This window comes from Vipera berus (genome assembly GCF_964194415.1).
Source record: "Vipera berus genome assembly, chromosome: 2".
Classification (NCBI taxonomy): domain Eukaryota; kingdom Metazoa; phylum Chordata; class Lepidosauria; order Squamata; family Viperidae; genus Vipera; species Vipera berus.
In genome coordinates, this window is record NC_138203.1 from 177,712,646 (window position 1) to 177,737,492 (window position 24,847).

The following is a 24,847-nucleotide window of genomic DNA, read 5'->3' on the forward strand; positions in this document are numbered from 1 at the left end:
ACAGACTATGTCTTCAGACCCATTCTGGTTTTGCATTTACAAGCTCATTCTTTTAAAGAAATGCAGCCATCTGGACAGATGCTTGCCAGTCCCACAGCTCAGCTAAATGATTTTCTGCCTCTTCTCTTCTTCCTGAAGTTGCCCTTGTCAAAAGCTTCATCTCTGCAGATTCCTAACCCAACCAAACATCTAAGAATTCAGAGCTATAGAAATTCTCAAATGGGATAATTCCAAATATTATTTCTAAACATTAATGTCTCTTCTGGGCTGTGTGAAGCCCGCATATTTGAATGTTCCCTACAATTCTTACTCATACAGTGAAAAACAATGAAATCATTCCCCCCACATGATTATTTTATAACACAGAATCCTAACATTCCCTCCCCCAGGAGTCTAATGGGATCTGCAATGTCAGAGGCTATTTTGAACAAAGAGAGTTCAATCGATGGCAAACCAAACATATCTGATCAATAAGCAAGACAAAGCAGATAAAAAGCAGAGGCTGGCAAGCAGAGTGCATAGCTTCCTAAGACTTCCCACTTTTTTGAGAGGTGGAAAGTCCAGCAGGTCAGCAGAATACTTGGTTTGAGTCCTTTTTCCTTAGACAGATGGACCTTTCACCAATATGTATCTAGATGAAATGACTTTCTTAAGCTACAAAAAAATAAAGTTTCAGTTACTGCTATGAAAAAGTCAGGAAGTCATCTATTTAATAGCATCAGGGCTTTTTTTCTCATAGAACACTCAGAACGGCGTTCCGGCTCCCTCTATTATTGGCTTTCGAAAGCCTATTGGAGGGGTAAATCTTGGCTCTTTTTTATCACTCATGGACTTCAACTCCCAGAAATCCTGAGCCAGCCATGCTGAGGGGAAAGAGAGAGGTTTCCAAGCTGAGCCATGCTGGCTCAGGAATTCTGGGAGTTGAAGTCCTTGAGTCATAAAAGAGCCAAGGTTGCCTACCCTGCACTAGAGGAGGACATTAAAATCATTTACAAGGTTACTTCTTTAGGAACTAAACTTTTAGAATTTAAAACAGCTAATTCAAAAAAGCCAACAGGAAAGAACCTCACATTTTTCATCTGCTTCTGTCTTTTGGAAGGTAAAATTAGATAACAAAATAATCTATTTCCTATGTTAACATCTCTGCAATGAAATCAATAAAGGTAACAGGAAAGAAATGAGAAACATTTTTCTCAATGAAATATGTCTAATTTAGCTGATGCTAGAAAAACAATAGTATCTTTTGTACACTCTTGAAAACTATTTTGAATCTATAACCATCTATTACAACTAAACCACTTTAAATTAAACAATTCTTAAGAATGAAATATTCTTAATTTGGACTTTACTTTTACTGTTTGGACTGTTGTGTGTTTTGAAAAATAGATTATTTAGAATCTAGTTATGTTGCGCTTCAGTCTTTAAATAATTAACCTAGTATATACATAAGAATATATGATGTTTTCCATGATGAGCTTAACATCAATAACAACATTTATTAAAAAGGCTAAAATAATTTCTGGTGGTATTATCTGTGGTATTATCTGTACATTAAAATTTTGTTTAGTCACAAGTAAGATATTATTTGCAAATAGGATGGCAATAAACAATTTAGGCTGCATTTACATCAGGGCTTTTCAACCTTTTCAGAAATTGTACCACTTTTAGGACATGACAATATTCAAGCACCACCAGTGCTTAACAAGGTGTCAAAAACTTGATGACTAAAAAAGGGGGGGTATTTTGGCTTTCATTGGTTAGATTTATTTATTGTTATAGAAATGGCTAGTTTATAATATTATAGAAAAGCAAAAAGTTGAGGTTCAATGTTAATGCTTCCTTCTACTTCTGTAACAGAGGAAGTCAGAAGTCAGTGCCTTTTCTTTTTCCCTTCTCCCCCTCACTTTTCCCTTTTTCTCTCACCCTTCGCTCGCAAAAGCTCCCCACTCACTCACACTTTGCTCACAAAAGCCTCCAGTCGCTCTCACTCACTCCTCCATCTCTTTCAAAGGCACCTCATTCAGTCTCTCCCCCACTCACTCCATCTCTTTCAAAGGCCTCTTGCTCGCTCACTCACTTACTGCCCCATCGCTTCCAAATGCCATTTGCTCATTCACTCACTCACTTACTGCCCTGATGCTTCCAAATGCCATTTGCTCATTCACTTACTCACTTACTGCCCCATCGCTTCCAAACGCTTCCAAACACCACTTGCTCGCTCACTCACTTACTGCATTTGGAAGCGACAGGGCAGTAAGTGAACAAGTGCCAGTGCCGGAGGCCATCAGCTGTCTGTCACCAGAGACCACTGCCACGAGGAACACAGCTCTGGGTCGGGGTTCGGAGCAGCTCTGGGTGGGGGCTCAGCACGGGCCGTGGCGTGGCAACTGTGGGGAGGGGAATCCCCATGGCATGTGGCTCCGAGCCGCAGGGGTGCAAAGGACGGGCGGCGACGCCGTAGCAAGACACCGGCATCGCTCCCAGTGACAGCACCTCTGAGTTCCAGCACCTTTTTTTTTTTAGAAAAAAAGCACTGAATAGCATATAGATGGGGAAGAGGAACTCTAAGAATATCTGTTGCATAATAATAATAATAATAATAATAATAATAATAATAATAATAATAATAATAATAATAATAATAATAATAATAATAATAATAATGGATCTGGAAGATAAGCATTAGAGAGATTTGACACAACAACATTGGGCTAAATTTTGGGGGGAGATGCATTTATGATGGGTAGGGATCAGGTGGAAAATTCAATTCCCACATTCAAGAAACAGCAGGTGTCCCTTAGTGACCATGGAACAAACAGAAAGTGAGGATCTTGTTAAAGTCAACCCTATCAAAATATTTCATTAATACCCCAACAAATTCTAGTGCAATTTAAAAGCATTCATTTATCCTGAAATCATATTGCCTCTTACAGCCTATTCCACCTCTACTTTCATGTTTCAGAAATAATCTGTACTGGACTGGTAGAAAGCTGTACTGATTTGTATGCTTAGGTTTCATTCTAAATGGGAAACCAGATAGAAAATCTGAAATTTAAATTCTCTTTGCAGCTCTTCTATCCCTCATAGGCTCCACCCTAACTACATCCTCCCACCAATTGAGGGCTGACAACAAAATCTCACTTACACTCCTGGCATTTGCAAACTGAAAAACCAATTTATCTTGATTCAAGCCTGATCTTTGAAGCAAAAATGGCTTGGCTGCCTGCCAAGTTCAGGAAGGCTAAAAGTAACCTCTTGTATGAGTCAGAAAGCAGGAACAGATTCCCTTTTTTGGCACATAGGAATCAATTACAAAATACTACTAGTAAGATCCTAGCTTACAACAATCATATCGAGTATATTCAGCACCCAAAAAGGTACCCATAAGCCACAATGAAATGGTGGCAGCAGTATCTCAGGTTATTGCCATATCATTCACATTTATAGCTAAGGATTTTTGTTGTTATTTGTTTCCTCCGAGTCAGGAAACTACAGACCAATCAGCCTACCTGGGAAGATACTGGAAAAGATAATCAAAAAACAGATTTGTGAGCAACTAAAAACAAATAAAGTTATAACTAAAAGCCAGCGTGGGTTTGCTAAAAACAGAGCATGCCAAACCAATCTTATTTCATTTTTTGACAAAGTGACTAAGTTAGTAGACCAGCGAAATGCTGTGCACATAGCATACTTAGACTTTAGCAAGGCATTCAACAAAATAGACCACAATCTACTTCTTGATAAGCTAGAAAAATATGGAATAGACAACATCACCACCAGATGGATTTGTAACTGGCTGACAAACCATACTCAACGAGTCGTCTTTAACGGTACTACATCTACATGGAGGGAAGTAAGCAGTGGAGTATCACAAGGTTCCGCCTTAGGCCCAGTACTCTTCAATATCTTCATAAATGACTTAGATGAGGGAATAGAAGGGGAACTCATCAAATTTGCAGATGACACTAAGCTGGCAGGTATAGCCAATACACCAGAAAACAAGCTCAGAATCTTGACAGACTTCAACAATGCCCCCTATTCAACAAAATGAAATTTAATGTGGAGAAAAGCAAGGTTTTACACACAGGCAGGAAAAACCAAAGGTATGAGTACAGATTAGGCGAAACCTGGCTCAAAAACAGTAACTGTGAATGGGACCTTGGAGGTCTAGAAGATAGGCAGGTAGGCTACAAGGAAGTAGCACCCTGAAGTTATGGAGGTTTATGGAATAAAAATAATGCTATAGGGCTCTATTGAATATAGGACCATTCTGGGCAATGAGAACTGGGCAAGTAGCTATTAATTTTGGATGAAAGATGAGTAAGATATGAGCCTGAAAGCCAAGTCATACTGTGGTCTGCATCCACATGGACTAGTTCAGGAAGCATATTAGTTGACTGTAGAAAGCTTAATGATGCCTAGCCAATGCCCAGTTTTGGAAGAGTGTTGACTAATGTGAGGGTTTGAACTTCTAGCTTTCTAGAGATTTCTTAAGCCATCTGTGTCCAAGACTTCTAAACACAACATAGATACAATACTCTTTTCTTCTTTTAACAACTCACACCAAGAACAAGAATAATTACCAACAACCACATCATATTTCCATACAGGTCTCTCCAGTTTATTATGGGAAAACTCTTAAGTTTTCCTTAATGGTTTTTGAAGGATTCAACAGCATCAGCAATATTAAAAATCACAATCAAGGTTAATGCTGTACAGCAAGATAAAACAGAATTTCAAATTTTGCAGTACCATACCCCCTAAAATTATATAGGTATTCTGTGTAGGAATTCAACAACATGTTTAACATTAATGGTTTCATTAGGGTTAGGTTGTATAAGAAATAAATATAAACTTACATTTAATTTTTAAGGTTTAATCTATACATAATACTTGTTTAGCTTTGCAACTACTCACTAAAGATTTGTTCAAGTGAGGAGCAAACTTGAAGTAAATTTTGGCAGCATTCCTACTTTGCATAATTCTAATCATTTTTATAGTATGTAATCATTTTTTAAGTTGCTTGTGACCCCAGGAGAGAAGCACTTGATCCATAGTTTGAGGATTCATACTTTACACAAAAACCCAAAATCTTAAGAAAGAAGTCATCGAAAAAGATAAGTAGGGATTTTTTCCTCTCTACTTTAGACTGCAAGCCACATCACAGAATGTTATTTTTAACAGACTCAAATACATTATAGTTAAAGAGCTTAAGACTCTTTCTTAGAAAGAAAGAATCTTAAGAAAGCTCTGAACTATTGCAATGTTATCTGGAGGGGCAAAAAATTGGAGATGCATACAAAACATGTTTAATACTATTAATATCATGCTGTCTTCACCCTGGAATTCGGTATATATTCATAATTTGTCAGTCAAAAATACTGTGTAATTCATGTTAATTAGGAGAGAAAGATGTACTAGACTGAAATACTTTCATTAATAAAGTATGGATTGACATTTTCTATGGCAAAAAGCTTACAATATGCATGTACAATACACATAAGATAATTTTGTTATTATTAAAAATACTAGCTCATTCTATCATATATATAATTCTCAATAGTAAAGCTCTAAAAAAGAAAGGAAAGACAAAGACTGAGCAAGTTCTTTGATAGTCTAGGACACGAGTGTCAAACTTGCCACATCATGTGATGTGTTGCGACATAGGGCGACTTTTTTTGCATTGGCGGAGTTGGGGTGGGCACAGCCTCCACATGATGCAACCAGCTCATAGGCCGGCAATTTGACACCCCTGGTCTAGGACTACCTCAGAATGTATGTGTGGCATTAACTGGTTAAAGCACACTGCTATCAAAATCTCCCTGTATATGATATACGATTGATTGATTGATTGACAGATTGACTGGTATGCCACCAAAACCATACAACTCATGGTGGTTTACATCAATAAAAAGATTAAAGACATTTAAAATGTCAGTAAAGAATACTACATTAGGCAATTTCAACTTTCAAAAGCCCTGCAGAATTTTGTCCCGGGCGCTTTTCAGAAAGGTGCTAGAGGTGGCATCAAGCTGACTTCTTATGGGACATTATTTCCCAAAGTGGAAGCCACCCACACAAACACTGGCTTTCCTTTATGGAAGAGATTATTACCAGACATAGGTTTCTAGGCCCTGAACTTCGATTATTATTTTGTGTTTTATTTTATTATTTCATGTTCTCTCCAGAGTCACCTCACAGCGAGATGGGTGGCAAAAAAATTAATACATAATAATGTCTGGATAGCTTTTGGAGAAAGGAGGATCTCTAACAAGTGTCACAAAAGTGAAACAAAAAATCAACTCAGACATAAGCAAGAGGAAAAGGAGCAGGAAAAACATGGATTCCTGCTCCTCTTGGTTTTGAAATTCAATTTTGTGCAGAAACCTCCTTTAAAGGAAAGGTAGTTATAGGCTGAGAAAGGGTGATGATAAGAGAAAGCAATTCTTGGCTGATGAATACTTTATTTATACAATTTTCTGTAGAAGTAGTTGTTCAGTTTATTAGCACATATAACAGCTCCTCTTTATAAATAACTTGCAGTTATAACTTTCTTCAGAATCCACTCCATTTCATGTAGAGAGCTAACAGTAAATCAGGCAATTGTCAGAATAAAATAAACACACAGACACAAATACAGAGGACAATAAAGCTGACCAAGGGACAACTCAGCCTTCCATCCTTCCGAGGTAGGTAAAATGAGGACCCAGATTGTTGGGGGCAATAAGCTGACTTTGTAATAATGCCGCTGGGGGCCCCCGAAAGCCCTAATAAGCAGGCATATACATAGAATGAAGGCTATTGCTAAGCACATTGATTTGTGCTTCTTAGATTGTAAGCCGCCCTGAGTCTTCAGAGAAGGGCGGGATATAAATGGGATTAAAAAAAACCCTCTTTTTTTCCTAATAGCCTCATGATGCAATCACCAGTCTACAAATCTTAATAAGAAGCTATTAAAGCGACAGAACTGTAATGCCCCTAAAGCCCACTTAACCAGTGGCTATCTGGCAGGACTATTATTAATCTATGCTACTCAGGCTGTGCAAAAGGAGTGTAATGGATAGACCTAGTCTTCAGTTAAAGTTATTGGTCTGGTTCTGATCTTATCAAGACAGTTAAATATTTTCACTTTACAACCATGTCATTTAGCAACAGAGTTGCCAGTCTCAATTGCAGTTGGTAAGTGAAGCCTATCTGAATAGTGCTATCTGCATTATTATTATTATTATTATTATTATTATTATTATTATTATTATTATTATTATTATTATTATTATTATTTCTTTTCTGGCTCAGGTAGACTATGGCAAAGATAGCTGAGCATTGTTTATGATCTGCAGTGCGCATTAAGAAAGCATAATTTCATACTTTGATCTTGGCATGTATTAATTAGTCTATTAGTATAGTTGTAGACCAGGAATGACAAAACTATGGCCTATGGGTTACAGGTGGCTTATGGAAAGTGATCTATATGACCTACCAATGCTCTTGTCCAATCCCAAGCAGACCATTCATCAGTTATTCAGTTGATAGGAAGAAACTAGTATGTATTGAATATGTGCTCCTGCCAAAAAAAAAGAGGCCAAAAAAGCTGCATTTTCATTACCAACAACCACGGTAATGTATCAAAACAAAGTTTAGGAATCTGGTAAGAGCCTTGGCTTTCCACTATTGTAGATAAAAAGAGGTTATTAAATTTGCAAAATAATGGAAGAGTATTGTATTTTTTTTAACCACCACGGTAAGATGTACCTGAGATTCGGGAGGAGCTACCCCTTTTAAAAGAGAGTGGGGCCTGGAAAGCATAAATGTTGTCCCCTTCTGCAATGGTGTTCAGATCCTCATCATCCGAGAAGGAGCACTGGAATCCTGACTGGTTTAGCTCAGCCAGGATTATCTGCAAAAAGACCAGTTAAGGATATCAACCTCAAAAAAGCCAAGTTCAAATCATAAGGTATGGTATTCTCACAGAGCACAGAGTATGAGAGAAAATTGTCTGGCTAACCTGGTCAGGCGAAATCTTGCCCTCCTCAGCCACCATTTCCCTCAACTTTGACACAGTGCTGAAGAGAGGCACAGCTAGGCCTACACGCACAAATCGCTGGCTTTTGGATTGGAAGACAAGAGTGACATTCAAAGGCCTGGAAGAAAGAGGAACACAAGGGAATTGAGAATTGAGGAATACTAAGAATGCCCCCAATTCACAGTTAATTCACATCCAGTCTGCCCATCCGTCTGTTCATTTATTTGTTCGTTCACTCATTTATTCTCTGCCTTAACTTGGCCACGTAATTTATTTAGATATATGTTATTGCTTATGAACAAAGAAGTGAATTGGAACGTTTCCTAATTTTTTTATCACATATTTTAAGCATGGAAATTTGGGGCATATGTATTGTAAACATATGACTTGAGGACCAGGGATGAACAGATTGGTAGAAAACATCTCCACTTGGAGGCCTGCTCCTTTCAAAGCACTAAGAAATGACACCTTCTGTATCTTTAAGAATGTATCTGTCACCATGGATATTAAACATTACTCATTAAAAATAGTGTATGGCATAGCCTTTGAATTGTGTAGGAGCAATCTGAAATACAGCACTACAGCAGAATAATTCCTAGATTGCTGGAAAGAGCTACGTTACAGCACTCTATCCTTTAACCTGCCCCACCCACTCAGCTATGTTATGGCTACAACTCTTCAAAATTCCCAAACAACCTGCCTTTCATTTTCAGTTCAGCGCCCATAAGATAAAAAGTTTGTACTGAGAAGAAATGAAAAGAGTTGAATTTAAAGCCTCACCCTGAAGGCTCAGAAGAGGGAGGCAAAAATGGGGAAGCAAGCAAGCATTCTGGAAGAAATCACGAAGTCTTCTCTCATGTTCCTACAGTTAATTAGGATGCAAAGGTCTAAAAACAAGGGTTGTTGTTGGTGGTAATTTATTCTACTTAATGGGAGCTATGACTCATCTTTTCCTGACAGGAGCAAAACATGGATGTAACATGGTGTTGGTTGCACAGCGAAGAATTTCTCCTAAAACTTCTACATGGCAGCATTCAGTGAGTGCTTTCCTATGCCCCCTTTAAATGTGTTGCTTGAAAGGAAAGTCTGTGGCGCTTTTCTCTTTTAAGTTCAAACCTATGTGGCTCACGGGCATAATGGATAAGAAAGGTGGCTTTAACTCTTCCCTCTTCCATTCTGATCTTGAGCAATAGATCTTTTTTAATAATATTTTTTATTAAAAGTTGACAGATAAGAGTTAAAAAGGGGATATGAATTAAGCAAAGTATGAAACAGTAAAAAGAACCTGCGGGAGACTGCTATCTGACAGTCTTCTTGTGAGAAGCTGTTGTTATGGAGTGCATGTGGGCAATCCAGAGGCCTCTTTTTGCTGGCCCCTCATTCCCCCATGGCTGTTGGACCTGCTCTCAGCAGCCATCTTCAGTTTGCCGTTGCTTCCCCAGAAGTCTCCACATTCACTGCAGAATCAGTCTTCAGCGGAAGACTCGGGGAAACTTCAAGTGGTCAACCTGATGACAGGTTGAAAGCAGGCACTAAATAGCACTAAGCTGCACCTCTATGTTTCTCACATCAAGTTAAAATGACTCATGGACGCTCAGTGGCTCGCTAAATGGGCAAATCACTTTCTCTCAGCCCAGTCTACCTCAGAGGATTGTTACTAGAGGTAAACATTGGATAAGGGTGTACTCTGAATGCTGTTTTGAATTCCTGAAATAAAAGTGAGATGTAAAACTAACAAATACAAAAATAAATGACACTGTTCTTAAAGATAGAGATTTGCTTCCTTATATTAGGTCAAATAAGGTCACCAGGATATTATCCATTGCATATTCCATAGCAGGGATGAACAACCTTTTTTGAAATTAAGAGTTACACTCCAAGAAGCAACACCAGAGCCAGGACAAAAAACAAATTTATTTCATTTAATTTATATTTTAAAAAAATTACATTAAATGTAATTGATAATGTTATTTAGCAAGTATATATTCATTTTTCCCTTTTGCCATATTTTAAAAAATACTATTTAGTAACAACTTCTATACTGTAGGAGATCTCAGACTGTGTCCCTCTCTTTTAAATCTAAATGTCAAAGGTATGGATCAATATTAGTTTCTAATATTCAAGTGGCGATTTAAACTCCTGTTTTTACAACCCTGTAATCCCTTAATTTGGGGTAGAGTCGGGGTGATTGGATGGAGCTGAGTATTTATTGGCCAGATTCCCTTCCTGACGCTGTGCAGAGTTCACAACAGATATTTTTTTCTTTATGCCCCAGGAGAGAAACATCTCCCAGTACTTAGGATTGAACTTTCAACCTTCTGAGTGGGAGGTGAGCGTCTTCATCATTAGGCCACCACACCACTCATTCAAGTGCAGATATATTGTGCCAATTTCACCTATGGGAAGCTATCCTGCAAACATTTACAAATTCTAAACCTATCTAACCATTTAGAGGTACAACTCACAGGGGTTTCAAAGATTCATATCCATAAAATGGCAGTTTGGAGAAAACACTTTAGATTTTGTTCTTTTTTCTCCTCATTGATAAAGGACTCCGGTGGCTGAATCCCCACAATGGAAACAGACTCATTGTTTAGCCTTTTTGTTGCCAAGCCCAGGCAAGCATAGATAAAGCCAAGAATCTGGAGGGAGTTCTAAGGATTTAACGACTGGAAAGAGAGAGCAGAAAGCAGGTTGGAGGGAAGGTATAAAGGAGAGAGAGGGACACACTGAATCTCCCCAAGCTGTTTAGAAATAGACATTAAACAGACTCCATTTGGATAAGAATAAATTCCAAACTACGTAGGCAATCCTTTAAAAAAAATCAATTCCAAGGGAAACAAAAATCCTATGAATCTTAAAAGCTAAGGAATTAATTCTAGCATAAGCTTCTATAGAAATGATTTTGCTACATCAGGTATCTGAAGCTCTACCAACATGCTTCTAAAGTCAAAAAAAAAGTCTGGTAGCATCTTTTGGGACTACAGTAAGCGTTTTATTTAAGGCATGAGCTTTCCTGAGCTGGTTGTCATAAATTAATAAGACTCTGTTCCTCCGCTGCCTATGAGCTCCTGGTGGCCTTTTTCTATTTCCTCAGAACCTACATCAAGTACAATCAGAACCCTGGAACTCTTGAGAACAATGTGATGACGTGAAATGCCATAACTTTAGAGAGAAGATGGGAACAATATATAAAAGATACACTTAATCTACAGATCAGGTTCCATTTCTCAAAGTAAGGTTCTGTTTTGATAATGCCATGCACATAACTGAAGACAGTGAGATTTATTTCCAAAGAAACATGTACAGGGTAGAGCTGTCAGACACGTGCAGCCCAATCCATTACATATTTATTCATGTTCAGCTCTCAAGAGGTTGAGCACATTGCATCTTTGGAATTCAGATTTGTAATGAGCCCTTCTGTCCAACTAACACTAAAACTTTTCTAATTCAAACTAAAAAGAGGTAGGGATTTTACCTATATTTTAAAGTAGGACCTGGGAATTCTGAAAAACCATGCTTTCTGACTTCCCTAGAGCTCATGCATACATACTTGGCTGAACCCTCAAAGCGGGGGGGGGGGGGAGGGAGTTTTGCTAGTTTCAGGGTCTTGGCTCCCTGCTGTGCATAACCAGCTGCCAAAACGTAGCAATTTCCAGCCTATGGCCCTTTTCTGTCAGTATTTCTCACTCAGCCTGTGATGCTGAAAAAAACAAGACAGTTCTAGTCCTCCTGTAAGAAATAAGATGAGATTTCTGGACAGAAAAAAAGAGAAAATACTTCAGAATCCTGCCTAGCTTCCCAAAACAAGTTTCTTCTTGCAGGAATAGAACAAAAACCACAGTTATAAAAACTGAATTCCTAATGGGGGATTGTCATAAATGGATTTCTGATCTGGCTATCCAGAAAAATTAGGCAGTTCAATAGACTTTGGAAACTTTTAGAACAGGAATGGTGAATTTTGCAGTCCTTCAGATGTTGCTGATAAATTTTGTTCTTGTTGTTGTTGTTGTTAGTTGTGAAGTCGTGTCCGACCCATCGCGACCCCATGGACAACGTTCCTCCAGGCCTTCCTGTCCTCTACCATCTTCTGGAATCCATTTACGCTCACGCCTACTGCTTCAGTGACTCCATCCAGCCACCTCATTCTCTGTCGTCCCCTTCTTCTCTTGCCCTCAACCTTTCCCAGCATTAGGCTCTTCTCCAGTGAGTCCTTCCTTCTCATTAGGTGGCCAAAGTATTTGAGTTTTAGCTTCAGGATCTGGCCTTTTAAAGAGCAGTCAGGGTTGATCTCCTCTAGGACTGACCGGTTTGATCACCTTGCAGTCCAAGGGACTCGCAGGAGTCTTCTCCAGCACCATAGTTCAAAGGCTTCAATTCTTTGGCGCTCAGCCTTTCTTATGGTCCAGCTTTCACTGCCATACATTGCAACTGGATTTTGTTCTTATTGACCTAAATAATACTTAGGCTGGTGGTTCTCAACCTTTTCTTCATCACGGACCCCTTTAAATACCTTTTGTGACCACGGACCATGTGCATGGACTTAACTCAAGATTTAAATCATAACATTTGTTCACGCCTCTGCAGACCCTCTGGGATGATATCTCCACCCCCCAGGGCTCCTCAGACCACAGGTTGAGGACCACCAATTTAGGCAATAAATTGTACCAAGGCAGTTTACACAGAAAATGTGGATTTGTACTGAAAGTGAACTTTTAGTAAGATAGAAAGAGAAGTAAGATTACATTACAAATGTCTTAGTGTGGAACCTAACAAAGCAATGGAAATTCTGAAATTCATTTGTGGATGCAGACCTACTGAAAATAGAAAGATGGGAATGTCTGCCTTTATCAGCTTACTACACAAGTTCTATGCATTAAAAATTGAAAAATTGAAAATGCATATCTCAAAGAGAAAATATTTCAGAAATATACATTTTGAGAATAGTTATTCTTAAAACGACTTTAAATTTGATTTTTTTATCTAAAAGAAAGATTGAAAAGAAAGAAGAACCCACCAATTAGTGAGAAAGATGATAAAATATGTAAATGAATGCCTGCAATGTTAAGAGAAGTAGAATTCGTAAGGTACATTCTAGTGAGAACACAGGAGAGGAACTATGACTTATGATCAAACATACCTGGTTTGACGCAAGGGAATAGGCAAGGAGATACACAGAAAAGGATCAAAAGTATTGCTCTGTTTCCGGCAATGAGGGCAAGTCAATGAAGATCTAGGGAAAAAAATAGAGAAATTCTTCATCAGTAAAGAAACTGATATAAAGTTTAGCAATGCCAGCTTTAAAAAGGTTGGCTTCTAATTTGGTATTCTAGACACCAAACTTTTCTTCAGCCTCTGGGCTAAAAAGAAAACTAGAGATTGCTAAAGACCTGAGAGTACCACTCCTTTCAAACTTCCAAACTGACATTTCTATGAAAATTAGTAACACTTTGATGAGACCCGCCTTGTATATTATGTAATATATAAATTAGAACTTTGATGAAACCCGCCTTGTATATATTATATTATGCCTTGTATAATATACAAAACACTGAGGTATCTCTATCAGGTAAGATCTAGATAAATGGACTTTCAGGGTCTCTCTCCTCTGAAGGGTCTGATTCTGTCTATTAGACTCCTCATGATAAAACTATTACAATAGATATCCAAATGCAGCCTCTTTGGAATTACTATCATTACATTAAATCAACTTATGAGTAATTAAAGGTAAAGGTAAAGGTTGCCCCGCACATGCGTGCTAGTCGTTTCCAACTTTAGGGGCCGGTGCTCATCTCCATTTCAAAGCTGAAGAGCCAGCGCTTGTCCGAGGACGTCTCTGTGGTCACTAGACGCCAAAGGCGCACAGAACGCTGTTACCTTCCCACCATAGTGGTCCCTATTTTTCTACTTGCATTTTTACGTGCTTTAGAACTGCTAGGTTGGCAGAAGCCGGGATTCGACCCGCCAAACTGCCGACCATCTGATCGACAAGATCAGCGTCCTAACCCACTGAGCCACCGCGTCCCTTTTGAGTAATTAAGACCAGACAAATAATATATTTGTATTTTTACAAATATAAAATTGGTAAAAATAGCATACAAACACACAATACTGTAACCATTTTCTTACCATCTCCAGGATCAATTGGCAACGGGTTTCTCTATGGTATTTTAGCTAGAAGGAAGGAAGAAAGGAAGGAAGGAAGGAAGGAAGGAAGGAAGGAAGGAAGGAAGGAAGGAAGGAAGGAAGGAAGGAAGGAAGGAAGGAAGGAAGGAAGGAAGGACTTGATAATGTTAAAAGAGTAGAGTTCATGGACCTTTTCTTTGACATATACTCTTTCTTGCCTAAATTTCAGGTTTTGTTTCTAGCATGAAAAGCAGGGAGAAAAGGTTATAAGTGAAGTCTTTTCAGCTAGATATGTTAGACTTAGCCCACTATATTCTGAAATTCACTCTTTGTCTGCCAAACTAACAATGGTGTGGGCAACCTTTTTTGGCCCAAATATTCTACTATGCTTTTCGCATCTGTTTAGGATCACAGAGAGTGTAACATCTGATAACATCATGATGTTGCCAGAGAGATGGAGAAATGTCTGGCTCAGGCCCCCTCCCCTTTTGGGGAAAAGGAGGTTTAAAGGCAAAGTGAGTGGCTTGACCTGTCAAGTCATCCGTTCTTCCCCTTTAAAATACTTCAAAACAAGTAAAATGGCAAAATGGGAGGCCAAAAGAATAAAAAAAGGTCTTCAATGCCTGAAGCACAATTTTTGGGCATTAACCACCTCCCAGGAAAACAAAAGCCCAAATTTTCAACCCTGTCAAATCAATCTTATAGGCCAGAGGTCCCCAACAAGGAACCGGGCCACAGCATGCCAGCAACCAGTCCACACAAACAAGGAAAACCCTATCCACAGGATGCAGGCAGCACACAAAACCACACCCCCTTCGGTCTGCGGAAAAACCTCTCTTCACCTAACCCAGGGGTCAGCAACCTGAAACAGTGAAAGAGCCACTCAGAACCGGTTACCTCACAAAAGGAAAAACTGGGAGCCGCAAAAAATGTGTGCGCATGCACGTACATGCGTGTATGTGCAGAACAGGGTTTGACTGAAGAGTGGAGCCAAGGCGAGATATGCACCGACCCTGCATATTTGAATTGATTGGTTGAACTTTTTTAGTCCCACTTTTTTTTTTTGGGACTGCACATGGCAGAGGACTGGGAGCCGCAAGAGACGGCAGACCTGTGACCTAACCGGTCCCTGGTGCCCAAAAGGTTGGGGACCTCTGTTATAGGCAATAAACTTGCTACTCCCTGCAATAAACTTCAATAAATCAGCACCAATTTACAATCTGACACCAAGAAGTGTGGCTAAGAGGCTGCCTATGGACTGAATTTGGTGGAAGGACCTAGAAATGAAATCATAACCGGGAAGCACCCTTGTCATAAAGAGGCCATTTCCAGTTAAGATGGCCAAATGGTTTAATGTGTCTTACAAACTGCCCCGTTCGGTATTCCTCTAAGGTTTATTTAATTTACACCCATCAGACTCTCACAGATAAATTGGTAACCAACACCATGGCAGAAAGTGAAGAGGAACTAAAGAGCCTCTTGTTGCGAGTGAAGAAGGAGAGTGCAAAAGTTGGGTTGAAACTAAACATTAAGAAAACCAAGAACATGGCATCTGGCCCTCTCAATTCCTGGCAAATAGATGGGGAAGAAATGGAGGTAGTGACAGATTTTATTTTCCTGGGCTCCAAGATCACTGCAGATGGGGACTGTAGCCAAGAAATTAAAAGACGCTTGCTCCTGGGGAGGAAAGCCATGGCAAATCTAGACAGCACACTAAAAAGCAGAGACATCACCCTGTCAACAAAAGTGCGTATAGTCAAGGCTATGGTCTTCCCAGTTGCAATGTATGGCAGTGAAAGCTGGACCATAAGAAAGGCTGAGCGCCAAAGAATTGAAGCCTTTGAACTATGGTGCTGGAGAAGACTCCTGCGAGTCCCTTGGACTGCAAGGTGATCAAACCGGTCAGTCCTAGAGGAGATCAACCCTGACTGCTCTTTAGAAGGCCAGATCCTGAAGCTAAAACTCAAATACTTTGCCACCTAATGAGAAGGAAGGACTCACTGGAGAAGAGCCTAATGCTGGGAAAGATTGAGGGCAATAGAAGAAGGGGACGACAGAGAATGAGGTGGCTGGATGGAGTCACTGAAGCAGTAGGCGTGAGCTTAAATGGACTCCAGAAGATGGTAGAGGACAGGAAGGCCTGGAGGAACATTGTCCATAGGGTCGCGATGGGTCGGACACGACTTCGCAACTAACAACAACAACAACAAATACATTAAAACTGATAAAAACAAAATTAAGCAATAATTAACTAATAACATATTTTCCTTTCCCACAGGCTCTCTAAAACACTTTGGTTTTTAAAAGCTTATGGACAGCAAGTAATGTGGGTGTTATTGTGATTTCTAGTGGGAAACCAGAAACCTGTGGAAGAAAGAGGTGGCACCTGCAAACCTTAGCTCCTCTCACAAAGTGTTCTGCTTGATCAAGGCACCTTCTGGATATGTATCAGAAATAAAGCCTCAGATTCAAGGGAAAAAATAAAATATCTAAACTGTAATTCTGCACAGAGACCCTTCTTAATTTTAAATACAGGTGAAGAGAGCAGCAGCTTTGTGTTTCATCCAAATAAGGGCCCATTTCAGCCATTGTTCCTCTTCATTCCATTAGTCACCTCTCACTTCCATTCCTAGTAATACCTCACAACTATTTCAACTCAGAAAAGAACTTAAGAAATGATCACATCTGCACTATTCATTGGTTAAGTTAAATCACGTTTTGCACATTTTTACCTTAGTTTAAAATAGCAGAGTAATCTTTTCTTTCCTGAGTTTTGTTAAACCAACACTCAGACTTTTACCATCTGCTCCCTTCAAAATCATGTGGCATATTAAACGACAATCTTTGAAACTTAAACAATTAAGGCACCCACCCTCACTCCCCTTCTTGCAAATGGATTGACAAATTGGGAGAGTATCCATAGATCTCTGGTGCACCTACATATTCAAGAATTCTCATGTAATTTACAGTTCTAGTCAAAGGAATTTAAAGAGCCTAACGCCCTAACTTGAAAGAGGATAGCTCTAATAATCAAATTAATGAAAACTGAACTGGGTAAACTCCAAATCTGTACCAGGTGTCAATCAAGCAACACAATACATGTTTGCTATTTTATAGGGATATGTGTTACTTTACAAAATAAATTGAAGTTCTGCCAGGAAGAGATTGCCAATTAAAACAAAAAAGGGAGGCTGAAAAAAGGGAAGAGGAGAAGAAAGGAAGATACCAATGAGAAGAAACATCTTACTTTGAAATTATTAGCAAATTATGAATATCTCTGAGGTTAAGAAGGATTCAGTTCCAGCTTTCCTATCATAGCAAAGAGAGCAACTCCCCTCCCCCCATTTAAAAAGCACATGAAATTAAATTTATTCTCAGAGCCATAAGTATAGCTAATCAACTGAAAGGTCTTACTAAGACGTCATCGTTGGAAGTATTAGTTGCTTAGCAGGTTACATGAGAAATGAAACCTGCTTCCTGATATGAAAATAAAAACATTTCCAAAAAGATTAACTAAGGGAAGAAACAGTGCCAGGTGGGGAAAAGCAACATACAGGGCTGAATCTATTCCAGAAAAAGGAAGAATGACAGCACTGTAACTATACAAAGTTAGACCTGATGCTAACTCTAGCCACCATCAGAAAGCAAGATTTTTACTCCCTTCTTCAGACATGGTGTACAAATATGTAAATGTCCTTGTGAAAGAGTCACTATAGGATACAAGACAATACAATTCATGTTATCTTTGCAGCTGCTTTTCTGTAACAGTTCTACTATAACATTTCTAAAGGTAAAAGGTAAAGGTTCCCCCGCACATGCGTGCTAGTCGTTTCCGACTCTAGGGGCCGGTGCTCATCTCTGTTTCATAGCCGAAGAGCCAGCGTTTGTCCGAGGACATCTCCGTGGTCATGTGGCCGGCATGACTAGACGCCAAAGGCGCACGGAACGCTGTTACCTTCCCACCGTAGTGGTCCCTATTTTTCTACTTGCATTTTTACGTGCTTTCGAACTGCTAGGTGGGCAGAAGCTGGGACGAGTAACAGGGGCTCACTCTGTTACGCGGCACTTGGGATTCGACCCGCCAAACTGCCGACCTTCTGATCGACAAGCTCAGCGTCCTAACCCACTGAGCCACCGCGTCCCTTGATAACATTTCTACTAGTATTCAATTAAAGTTTCAGGACAGGACTGAAATACACCAATTTACCCAATATCACAGGGGATATACAATTTTAACTAGGCTAATCAGGTTACTAAATCAAGAACAGCAGCAGTGAACATCCAGAGGGAGCATTTTACAGCTTAGTTATCTCTTTTATTGACATAAATCACCATTTATTTATGCAAAGAGATCTTTGAAAATGCGAAAACTGCTCAAGTCTTCTTGTTGAAAACCTTTAGCCAGAGTTAAGAAAGGGACAAAACAAAATTGGGGGTGCCGAGAAAAAGGAAGAAAAATATAAAAAAATAACTTCCAACTTCCTTTGATGCAGATACAAATATAAAATACATTAAACTTTTGCTCTAAAATTAACCAAAATACACAGCACTTCTATAATTGTAAGCAGTTCTTGTATTTTATCTTTTGTTGAAAATTAAGTTTTTCTTAAAAAAAAGAAGGAAAGGAATGCATTAAATGTGATTAAATGGAATGGGACAGTCAATTTCTCTTTCTCTACTTAACAATAATGGCATCTGCTTGGAAATCAGGGAAATCTAAATTAACTCCCACTGAGTAGGCTAGTTTAATCCTCCTGTCATCATTGGAACTTCCTGATAATATCAACAAATACTATCATTCCATCTTGCTTCAATGTGATTGCATCTCAAAGCACACTCACGGAACAAGCTTTGGTAGTTTTCTGGGTAGAGTATATTAAATGTAAAGGTAAAGGTTTCCCCACACATGCGTGCTAGTCATTTCCGACTCTAGGGGCTGGTGCTCATCTCCGTTTCAAAGCCGAAGAGCCAGCGCTTGTCCGAGGACATCTCCGTGGTCATGTGGCCGGCATGACCAGATGCCAAAGGCGCACGGACCCGTTACCTTCCCACCGTAGTGGTCCCTATTTTTCTACTTGCATTTTTACATGCTTTCGAACTACTAGGTTGGCAGAAGCTGGGACGAGTAACAGGCGCTCACACTGTTACGCGGCACTCGGGATTCGACCTGCCAAACTGCCGACCTTCTGATCGACAAGCTCAGTGTCCTAGCCCACTGAGCCACCACGTCCCTTTTAGAGTATATTATTCATCTTAATTGCAATGTATGGCAGTGAAAGGTGGACCATAAAAAAGGCTGAGCGCCAAAGAATTGAGGCCTTTGAACTATGGTGCTGGAGAAGACTCCTGCAAGTCCCTTGGACTGCAAGGCGATCAAACCGGTCAGTCCTAGAGGAGATCAACCCTTACTGCTCTTTAGAAGGCCAGATCCTGAAGCTAAAACTCAAATACTTTGGCCACCTAATGAGAAGGAAGGACTCACTGGAGAAGAGCCTAATGCTGGGGAAGATTGAGGGCAAGAGAAGAAGGGGACGACAGAGAATGAGGTGGCTGGATGGAGTCACTGAAGCAGTAGGCGTGAGCTTAAATGGACTCCAGAAGATGGTAGAGGACAGGAAGGCCTGGAGGAACGTTGTTCATAGGGTTGTAATGAGTCGGACACGACTTCGCAGCTAACAACAAATTCATCTTAAATTTAGGGATTATCCAACTTCACTAAATTTTACACTTTACAGGCAGTCCTTGACTTACAACCCCAATTGAGCGCACAATTGTGGCTAAATGAGGCATTTGTTAAGTGTGTTTTGCACATTTTACAACCTTTCTTATCACAGTTACTAAGTGAATCTCTGCAGTTTTTAAGTTAGTAACATGGTTGTTAAGCGAATCTGGCTTCCCCATTGATTTTGCTTGTCAGAAGGTTGCAACAGGTGATCAACAATCATTAAGTGTGGCCATAAGTCATTTTTTTCAGGTCATTGTAACTCTGATCTTCCATCATCATGGACTGAGATATCATCAATATGCTAATGATACTCAGCTGTGTGTCTCAGCTCATGGTGAGTTAAGCAATGGTGTGTCTCCCTCTTGTAGTGCTTGGAGGCTTTTAAGGGAGCAACAGGCTGAAACTGAATCCTGGCAAGACCAAGTAGCTCTGGGTTTGGGTTCTTTGATTCATGAAGAATTGCCACCTTAGGCCTTGGATGGGGTGGTACTGCCTCAAACAGACCCATACATAATCTGGGGGTTCTCCTGGACCAGGGGTGTCAAACTCAATTTCATTGAGGGCCGCATCAGCATTGCGGTTGCCCTCAAGGGGCCAGGTGGGTATGGCCAGGGTGGGCGTGGCCTACTGGGTGGGTGTGGCTAGAGTGCGTATGGCCTGGTGGGTGGGTGTGGCCAGCTCTACATCATTCGCATCAAGGGTGCCTATGGGGGCCTGGGCAGGAGTGGGACAGATCTGAGGGTCTCTGGCAGAAGGAGGGTCTCTGGGCCAGGGCCAAGGCAGTGGGGGCCATTCCCTCACTGTTTCCAGGATGGCTTCGCGGGCCACATGAAACCACTTCGCGGGCCGCATCCGGCCCCCGGGCCTTGTGTTTGACATGTCTGTCCTAGACTCACAACACCTGCGCAAGGAGCAGGTGGCCATCCTGGCCAGGAGGGCCTTTGTGCAGCTGTTTTGTACACCAGCTACCACCCTTTCCTGGGCCAACAATCTCTACTTACTTCTTGTCTTGACTATTTCAATGTACTCTATATGGAGCTGCCCTTGAAAAGCATCTGGAAGCTCCTGTTGGTTCAAAATGCAGCGGCCTGCACAGTTTTGTGCAGACCCAGATGGGCACAAATGCATCAATTCTCTTGCAGGAGCTGCACTGGATGCCAATTTGCTTCCCAGGTGCAATTCAAGGTGCTAATTGTCACCTTTCAAGCCCTTCATGGCTTGGGACTGGGTTATCTGAAAGACTGTCTCTTTGTCACTCTTTTGTGACAAAGACTCTTTTGATTCCCTGAAGATTTGGTTCTGCCAACAGGCCTGAGGATTAGAGATTGCCCATTTTCCTCTAAGTGTAGATGGGAAAATGCAGAAGATGGTTAAGAAAATGAAAAAGGTGATGCAAAGCAAATCTCAATCCCTCTCCCATAATACTAGAAATCACTGCCATTGATTGGAACTAAGTTCAAGACAGATAAAAGAAAGTGTTCCTTTACAAAGGGTGTAATTTACTTTTGTTATGTCATAGAGCAGACATGTCAAACTTGCGACGTCACACAATGCATCGGGACTGTCTTGCCATTGCCGGCAATGGGCTGGGCGCAGCTTCCACGTGACGCGTCCGGCCCATGGGCTGGCAGTTTGACACCCCTGTCATAGAGCAACAACAGCCATGATTCTAGATAAGTGCTTCCCAAACCTGGGAAGATTACCCCAAATTAGGCAAAAGTGGCTTTTCTTTGGGTAATGACACACAAACTCACTGCCCAGTTACAAAAGGGACATTTAAATAAGGATTTTCTGGTAAATGGTTTGGGGTTGAAGAAAAAAGTTTGGGAAGCCCTGTTCTTGGATGGTTCTCAGAAAGTATTCAATACATTCGTGGAAAAGGGGTTAGTCTACCAAAGATTTTTTTCATGATATCTAAATCGATGCTCAGAGACAGTATGTCACAGAGTAACAGCTGGATTTATGGATTTTTCCAGATGTATAATATCTTTTTGATCATTCTAAGAAATAGTTTGCCGGACTAGGAAGTACTTAGATTTGTCTTTTAATAGATAAACATTAAAACAGAAAAGTAGGTATTGAGAGTACATGGTGATTTTCCTTTAAGGATACTGAAAGGAAATCCTGATTAAATCTCCTGCAAACCACTTCCCTTTCCCAATACTATGCCATGTTTTAAAGAAACTCTCCAGTAAAGCATATCATGAATATTAAGTAGCCAGTTCACCTCCTATGCTGCTGCTTTTCTCACATCCTAAATTAAAATCTAACCAAAGTCTGAGCTTTGTTTTCCTTTGTTGTGCATCAGAGCCAGTAATCTGTGAGCAAAGCAGCATTACACATTAATAGATTGTTTGCGTAAAGGCAGGCTTTGATGCCCAGACTATAAGTTAGCTGACTGAAAAATGAAGGCAGCCTTTTTAATAAGTATTAATGAGAAAGGAATTAATTAGGGAGCTGGAGAGATCTGGCATGGTTAGCATGTCCCTTCTAACCAGTCTGGTGGGAAAGGAGCCTTAAGGGGCACTCAGGGTCAGCTGGTATGTTAGTTTCTATGGCAAGGGGAGACCAAAACCTTTTGTTGGGGAAAAGGTGGAGACAGTATTGAAATCTTACATGCAAATTACAATGACCATAGAGAGGCACTATGAGTGAACAAATTAGGAACAGAATAGGAACTGTTAAGATGATTTAAGCAACAAAATGAAACAAAACAAGAAAATCCACAAAAAAACAACAAGAGCTGCTTCTTAGCTGGTGCAGAATTATATCAGTTAATTAGGAAGTGCCCAACATTTCATTTAAAGAAAAGTACAAATTCCACATGGAAAAAAAATTAAGTACACAACTGCTGGAATATAAGCAAAAGGATGGCATCTGATGATCCGCAGCTAATTTTACAGGTCCTCTGCAACCAATCATTACCCCCAAGAGAGCCAATTTGGCCTAGTGGTTGAGGAACCAGTCTAGAAAATGGGAGGCTGTGAGTCTCAGTCCCTCCTTAGCCATGAAAGCCAGTTTGGTGACTTTCAGCCATTTTGACTCTCTCTCTCTGCCCAACTCATCTCATAGGGTTGTTGTGATGGGGACAACAGGAATAGTGAGGTAGGTGTGCTGGATGTGTTCATGGCCTTGAGTTATTTGTAAAAATACAAGTGGAATGTAATAAAATAAATAAGAGAAGAAAGGAAGCAGCATAAAAAAAGAAGGGTCTCGGCACTGCCAAGTTTGGGGTTCAGTTTGTCAAGAATGTGCAGTAAAAGATTTCCCACACTAGTAGAGAATTGAATTAGATGACTTTGGAGTTCCTTTCAAAATTTACAATTTTACAACCCACTGAGAACTCATTAATCACAGCCCGTGTAACTTTCAAAACTATTGTTGCTCTTAAACACAGGTAACCTGGTGCTCTCCAGATGTTTTGGACTTCAATTCCATTTGCTCTCAGTCAGTATTGTGGTTGATTCCAAATTTGTGACAAGGATAGTTAGTGGGAGTTTTTAGTCCAAAACAGTACCAAGTTCTCTATCACTGGCCTAAACAGTTTTTTTTTTCCAAACAATTCTCTGTTTGCTGAATTTTATTCGCTATCAAGTGTAACTTCAAAACAAACAACACTATTTTGAAACAGTGACTGTCCTACTACAGCAATGCCATTTTTGTCCATCTTTTGTGTGGCTCTAGGTTTCATGCTACCAAACGGCATAGATCCCCTCAAATGACTCTGATTCAATAATCAAATGGCAAAGCTCATTTGCCACCTCAGTTCATTTCAATTTCTTTCCTAAAAATATGTTTTCTTCTAAGAATATAAGTAGGAAAGCATGTGAAAGGGAATTTTTTTTTCTTTTTCGCAAGCACTTCACATTGAACATGAAGTTGTTGATAAGGGGCATATTTGCGGGAAAAAAGTAAATTTCTAGTATCTACTCAAGCAAATGTTTGTGGTTGCATTCCTACGGCATAGATACGAGCCACATCAGCCGCCCTTTCAAACAGTACAATGGGTTGCCATGGAGATGGCTGCAATGTCACAGTAGAGCGAAGCAATGTGCGTTTGTGGCTTGAGAAAGAAGGCTGGAGATTGGGAGGCTCATCTGTTTTCCCATAAAGGAGGGTTAATTGGAATTCTCTGCTTGGGAGGCACAATTGCTGCAGGGAATGGTTCCCAGTATGGTATAGGCCTAGAGACAGTTTTGCTGAACTGATTGCATTTTAAGTGACCTATTATTAATAATTAGGGAAATGTCCATCATTATAAGCTGTGTGGGAAGGAAGAAAGCGATTGATTGCCTCTGTTGAATGCAATCTTCTGCAAAAGGTTTGGCTTACCACTTTGAGTATGGCAGAGACATTTTGCCTTTATAGCAACAATATAATTCTGCCGACTGTCAGCAGTTCAATCCTGACCGGCTCAAGGTTGACTCAGCCTTCCATCCTTCTGAGGTCGGTAAAATGAGGACCCATATTGTTGGGGGCAATAGGCTGACTCTGTAAAAAGCTTAGAGAGGGCTGTAAAGCACTGTGAAGCGGTATATAAGTCTAAGTGCTATTGCTAATATGTACAAATACAGGGATATATTTTTGCCACAGAGATGTGCATCTTTAAGTGCATGTGTTTTCTTTCTCAAATCACTCTTTTAAGATAATACTTCATATATCCCATACGATGGAGAATGTGTGTTAGAACGTAAAGTTTTGAAGTTTTTTGTAGCACACAATATCTCCTTTTAAGGTTTCATAAGAGGCTATCTTGTTTTCACTGCAGCAGCCTTACTCAACTATCAATCTTGAAGCTACTCCCTTTTATTACATTGCATATAGAGATACCTCTATTTGTTTTATTTAAAAAAGTAAGCAGGGGGGGGGAAGGGGGGAGGTAGGGAGGGGAGGAGGGAGGGGGAAGGGGGTTTTTTAAAGGAAAACTGTATTTTTAAAACTTTTCAATAAAAAAAAAAAAAAGTAAGCAGGTA

General features: G+C 40.1%; 1 protein-coding gene across 1 annotated transcript in view; it reads right to left on the bottom strand.

The window, feature by feature from the left end:
* Positions 1-24,847, bottom strand: part of USP43 (ubiquitin specific peptidase 43) — a 128,237-nt gene that overhangs the window by 35,526 nt on the left and 67,864 nt on the right. The window contains exons 4-6 of the mRNA XM_081319633.1: positions 13,164-13,256; positions 8,006-8,141; positions 7,753-7,897 (exon numbers count right to left, since the gene is read on the bottom strand). Of these exons, the coding sequence (XP_081175759.1) occupies positions 7,753-7,897; positions 8,006-8,141; positions 13,164-13,256 (374 nt within the window). The remainder of the gene's footprint in view (positions 1-7,752; positions 7,898-8,005; positions 8,142-13,163; positions 13,257-24,847) is intronic.